The sequence below is a fragment of the Thalia democratica genome, chromosome 4 (genome assembly GCF_965202585.1).
Source record: "Thalia democratica chromosome 4, ktThaDemo2.hap1.1, whole genome shotgun sequence".
Classification (NCBI taxonomy): Eukaryota; Metazoa; Chordata; class Thaliacea; order Salpida; family Salpidae; genus Thalia; species Thalia democratica.
The window spans coordinates 83,760,390-83,766,593 of record NC_139168.1 but is presented as its reverse complement, the minus strand read 5'-3'; the positions used below and the strand labels follow the sequence as shown (position 1 = coordinate 83,766,593).

The window sequence follows — 6,204 nt, the reverse complement described above, 5'->3', positions numbered from 1 at the left end:
TGTCATGAATATTTTGATGACTCTGTATTACTAAACATTTGCATGTAAATATAACGATTACATGTTATACTATTTCTATTTAATATTAAACTTTATTCAATTTGTTTAAATTGTGTTTTTTTAGTTGAAAAGTCAGTTTTATACCAATAAAATTTAAGAGTATATTGTGAATTCATTTTTAAGACTAATATAAACAAAATAGTTTGTTATTCATTAAAGTAGGTTCATCAAATATGAAACAAAAGTTTTTTCATTAAGAGTTATTCTTATATAAACAACGAAATTTTATGTTCTATACATCTAATCTTAACATACATTTTAGCTTATTGTTTTATAATTATAAGAAAATGGTCTGTTGTCAAAAAGACTTAAAATCAAAACAAGTTCCACTACATGTTACAATTAGCAGGTAAAATTTGTTTGTACTGATTAAGCTTTAAAATAATAAGAAGAACAACGAATTGAGTCAAACATATTTAAGATAGTAAATTTGTTTGTACTAACTAAGCTTTTTAAAAGAATCTTTTTCACTAAAATGAAATAATAAACTGAATAGAAAATATTTAGATAATATTTTACTTTTAGGATATAAAAAGTGTTTTGGAGCAAGAAAAAAATTCTGCATAAATTTTTCACTTTATTAAAAGCCTTAAGCTAACTTTTACAGTTTAATTAACTTTTGGTTTTGTAATAACTGCGAAGTAAAATGAATTTTTATTAACAAGTACAAACGTTTCGAAATGTTAAGTTTTTTAAAGCTCGTTATTATTAGTTTGTAGTAATTAAAAATTAACTTATTAAAATTCTGAGGTAGTTTTTGTGGTTTTACTAATTAAACTAGCTTCTATCAACTATTAAGCAAAAAGTATTTTTATGCATCTGAGCACACCCTTCAAAGTATGCAGCATTTATAACTATGAAATGAAGTAATAATTAAATTTAAATACTTCAAACATATTTTTAGCTTTAAATTGCACTTTGTACTTATTTGTATTGGTGCCAGATATATCAAAATAATTAGTTTGTGTTTGATATTGGATATAACTACAGCTAATACTAGTTATTTAAACTTAGCTTTTTTACCTTAGTAATTTTAATAACATGATAAAGCAAAACGTTATACAAAAAACTAGTTTCATAGGTCTTTGCAAAAAACTAAATTTTTGTTACATAACTTAAATGAATTAATGGATTTTATGCATGGTTTCTCAACTGTTAGAAGTTATTTTAATACGCCACATACTTTTATTGACAATTAGTTAATCTAAAAATTAATTTGTTAAAGTTATTAAGTATCCCTAGTTCTATGTTAGGATAATTTGCTAGGGTAGGTTATTGTTTTGTTAAGTTAAACATTTGTAAAACTTGTATGCAATATAAAAACATAAACTTTTATAATGACGAACAACATAAAAACTTATGTATTTAGTAGTTTACATGTTTATTAGTTCTATACTTAAGTAAATGTCTAAGTATTGTATTTAAAAAATTTATACAGCTTTTAAATAGAAAGCTGGTGTGATTTTACTTATTTGATTTTTTTTTTCGGTCAAAAAAGTCATAGTTTTAAATTCTTAATTTTTTCTATTGCTTAAAATTTTCAATTTACCTTTACAGGTTTGGAAACCTTCACATACTATTCGGTTTATTCCTTATAGCACTTGGTATTTGTCAAATATTATTCGCTATTCATGATGATATTCACATTGCATTTCGAGTTACCGCTGTATGGGTCGGAACTTTGGTTAGTTTAGTCACTTAAACAAAAAATAAATATTAAAGATATATGTAGCTTAGCTGTTCGTATGTTATAGAAAAAACTAGTTGACAACAAAATTGTAAATTTGAACAATTTTTTGGAAAAAAAAAATTGCATACCATTTAAATTTCTAAAAAGGCATAGAGCAAGGTACCAATTAAAGTTTACAAAGTAAAAGTAACAGTTAAACCTATTTTAGTTTATGTGTTGATATTATTACAAGTGTTATGAGCCTTTTAAGTAACCAATTTAAGTAGAAATTTTAATAAATTATAAAAAAATAATTAAAAACAAAACTTTAAACTTGCACATTTTTTTGGATAAAAATAAATTTGCAAACCATTTAAATACTTTTAAAGTCTTTAAAATTAAGTGCCAATTAAAGTTCAAAAAGTAGAAGCAAGAATTAAAAGCATTTTAATTATGTGTTGAACTTATGACAAGTAGTATGAGCTTTTTTAGTTTTAAACAAAAATGTATAAAGTATTGAGCATGTAAAATATCTAAGTAAGTATTTAAAACTGTATTAGATACTTATTTTTCAATATAATTTGAATTATACATTACTACTCTTTACATATTTTTCAATTATATATTTAAATTTGTTGACTGTTCAAAAAATAAAAAAACTAAACAATCTATATATAAGCTATAAAAAATAAACAAACAAAACTATTTTTAGTAGCTACTTATACACTATTTATGTGTTTATATCATCAGCTATAAATAGATATGACAAAAAAGTTTTAAATAAACAAAATATTAAATTTACTTAATACAAACACTGAATAAAAACACAAGTTTCCGCTTTGAATTTTTCTTTAGAATTTCTTAATTTTCTCAAAGTTGAAAAATTTTACTTATATATTTCTAATAGTTATTAAAACAGTGTATAGAATACTTTTTTAGTTAATTAAATATTTTAAGGTAAGTTTCATTTATTTTCAATAAGTTTTTTAGCAAGACAAATTTTAGTTTTACTTTTAAAACATCTTAAACCGGTTTGTAATGATACAAATATTAAAATTATATTAAAACAATTTTTCTACGTTAAACAATAAAAGGTTTAATAACTAACAGACTATTGACAACTTATGCTGTTAGCAACGACTTTAAAATATAGAAAGATATACAAATTAGTCATTTTTCATCATTTATAAAAAAAATGATGAAAAAATATTAACGAATCATATTTATTGATTAGAAAATATAACATATTTTAGGTAATGAGCGAGCTAAAAAGATTTTTTTTTAGGTTTTAAAAATAATTGAACTGTTTTTATATTAGGTTGGCGTCAATGGCTGTATTGCTGCATTTTTCATAGCGAAGAATCCAAGTTCGTTTAGAGTGAGTTTAGAAATTACTTATATAAAAACTAAATTATGTTTAAATGAAACGTTTGTTCTAATTCTTCTAGTTCTATGGCTTTAGTACATAATAAAGCTAAATAAATAGTTTTTAATAATAGTTTATAAGGTATTTTTTAATGTTTGAAATAAAATAAGGACAAAATATAAGTATTTAAATAAACAAAATGTGTAGCAAATGCTTTCATAGAAAAACTTTCAAAACTAAAATAACAAAAGATGCTAATTTTTTGTTGAAAAAAAGTTTAAATATTTATACACAATTATATAGTTTTTGAGTTTGGTCTTCTTATTTTCTTTATTGAGTAATTATTTTTCCTACAACATTTAAAAACAAAGTAATTTTACTTTAACCAATTGATATAATCTATTATGTTTTAATATGAAAACATATAAATTTAATGTACATTTTGACCACAACTACCAAAATTATTAGTGAGCAATTGATAATAAGTATAATGCTACAGTTACTTATTCAACAAAATGTATAAAACTCATATCTAAACATTTCAGATGAAGTTTCTACCTATGTGCTGCATATCTACTTTCATAACGTCATTAGGAGTTCTAGCAGTTACAATTATGAGTTTGAACAATCTATCATTTCTTAAAGGTGTATACAGTGAGGTTTGTTGTTTATTTAAAAAAAATATTAATAAATATGATAAAAAGTTATGAAATTTAAGTACTGGTTAGTTTGTAAATAAATCATAAATGAAACATAAAGTAAATATAAAATTTCTGTTTGTAAAAGTAGCTTGTAGAGCATAAGTCGCAAAAAGGTTAAATCTGTCGACAAATAAAGATAAAAATAATAAAATATGAGTTTATTTTAAATTCAAAATATACTTCAATCATACATAATTTTTTCGCTGTGTATTAAGAGTTATATTGCCTCGGGTTATAACGTATATTTCTGATAAACATCTGTCTTAAACTGCCTGTGTTTGAAAGATCTTATTTAATTTGTTTTTTAAACTTATAAGTTTTTGTTTATCATCGTATAAACAAACTTCATATGTACTATTTCTTATTATTGTTTTAAAATTTCGGTAAAGTCTTTACTAGGAAATAAAAAGTTTAATACAATATTTTTTTTAAAATATGCTAACGTTTGACTATATCAATATAAAGCAAAAACGCTTATACATGTTCTTATTAATCATTAATAATACAGTTTTAGTACGTTTTTCTTGCTTAAAGTTATTAACCATCGTGTTTATAGATAAGTAATAAACGAAATGAATTTTAAAGATTGAATTTTAAAAAGGTGAGATCATGAAAAGCTTAAGTTGTTATATGTGGTGTGACTTTAAACTTTAAAAATAGATAAAATCAACAGAACTTATCAAATATTTAAAGCGGCTTCAGGTTGTAGTAACCGTACGTTCAACATTTTATTAATATTTAAGCAGTACTGTAGTAAGGCTTGCAATAAGTTTTTCTTCCACTTATACTTCTGTAGTTATGCTGAAACAATATCTATATATAAGTTATATTTGAATGAGATTGTAGTTTTTATTATAATTTTGATTTATCTGGTCAGATATGGAAATAATTAAGTTGTATATTATGCCAAACATTTAGAAACTACTCAAAAAAGAACTTAACTAACTATTAAAATAACATTTACAAATATTTACTTTTTTTTCACAGCAACCGAAAAACTCAGAAACAGAGTTTTCTACTCATGATGTAACGAAACGTCAAATAACAGATTATTGTCTCGTCGGAGTCTCGATTATTACGTCACAACTATCAACTTACCTGCTAGCAGCCTCCAATACATCAGGTAGCAATCAAACATTAAAGTATGAAATTGGTAATATTTAAATGAAATAAATAGTTCAACAGCGCTTCAAATACTTCAGGAATACAATATATTAGTAATGTTTTATAAGGTACAAGTTGCAATAGGTAGATACAATATTTTTTTAATATGAACATACAAACAAATATTATACTTATATAAATTTTAGCAAACAAAATAGACTACTTATGTCAACAAACGTTAAATAATAAACACATTTTTTATTTGTTTTGAACATACTTATTGTATAACAAACATAAGTGTAAATTATCTTCTCACAAGATACAAAATAAAACTTGAATATTTCAGGTAACCAATCGGACCAATCAGCAAACAAGAAACTCGCAACGATCCCATCTAGTGGCAGGTTTACGAATGATGACGTCACAGTTGAAAAGTACTTCGCTCAAAACCGGATGCAGTTACGTCATCAAAGTTCAGTTTATGACGACTTTCCGGACTTTGATCATTTCAGAAATAACTTGGAAGATTGTTGAATTAACTAATTGTTTACTGACGATAAAATATACAGTTACATCATAATATGTTTTAATTACAGATTACTTTGCTGTGTTAATGAAAATAGTTTAGACAAATAAACAGCCAACTAAACAATGATTGGTATTTTCCAAAGTTTTATCTTTTCTTATCTATCATATTGAATTTGATTCGAATAGCTACAAACACAATTTGTTGATATAAGTTAAACTGACAGTCTACACATATTAAACATTTTTACTAATTTTATTAATCTGCTCGTTGTAAAAATCCCAAGATTTATTTTAAATGATATGATAACTTTGTTCGTATCAAAACTAAATGGCTCTAATGTATAAGTTTATTAAATTATTTTCTTTTATTATAAAACCTTAACTTTAAACATAAAACAGTGTGACTTAAACGTTTAACCTTAAAGTTTTACTTGCTTTAATTTTTTGTTTTGCTTATATCGTTTGTTTTACTAATAAGCTAGAAGGTAACTAATAAGATTTTTTGAGCTAACTTCTTATAGAAAACTAAAGTAAAAATTGCAATATTGCCATTAAAAAATTATACAGCTGCTTATATGCAAACATATGTCTCAATAGATATTTTACTTTTGTTAATTTTATTAACCTTCTTACGTGAGTTAAAAAATTTAAAAAATTACAATATGAGATTATAAGAGTATTAAAAGTTACGAAAGTTTAATTACAACATGTGATTGTAGAAAAATTGAGATTATTCACATGCTATTTTGAAAATTACCGAAGTTTTTAGATGCATT

At 23.5% G+C, this 6,204-nt stretch overlaps 1 protein-coding gene across 1 annotated transcript; it reads left to right on the top strand.

Moving 5' to 3' along the window:
* The first annotated feature begins 326 nt into the window (after positions 1-326).
* LOC145834915 (uncharacterized) lies at positions 327-5,842 on the top strand. The gene is made up of 6 exons (XM_082942446.1): positions 327-409; positions 1,618-1,744; positions 3,048-3,107; positions 3,641-3,754; positions 4,784-4,919; positions 5,247-5,842. Exons 1-6 carry the CDS (start codon positions 348-350, stop codon positions 5,432-5,434), a joined length of 687 nt encoding a protein of 228 aa, XP_082798572.1. The 5' UTR covers positions 327-347; the 3' UTR covers positions 5,435-5,842.
* The last annotated feature ends 362 nt before the right edge of the window (positions 5,843-6,204 follow it).

Excerpts from the sequence above, each read along its gene's own strand:
- LOC145834915 (XM_082942446.1), top strand. The coding sequence starts at position 348 with ATGGTCTGTTGTCAAAAAGACTTAAAATCAAAACAAGTTCCACTACAT. Across the intron at positions 3,755-4,783 it reads TTAAAGGTGTATACAGTGAG|CAACCGAAAAACTCAGAAAC; the intron begins GTTTGTTGTTTA and ends TTTTTTTCACAG. Across the intron at positions 4,920-5,246 it reads AGCAGCCTCCAATACATCAG|GTAACCAATCGGACCAATCA; the intron begins GTAGCAATCAAA and ends TGAATATTTCAG.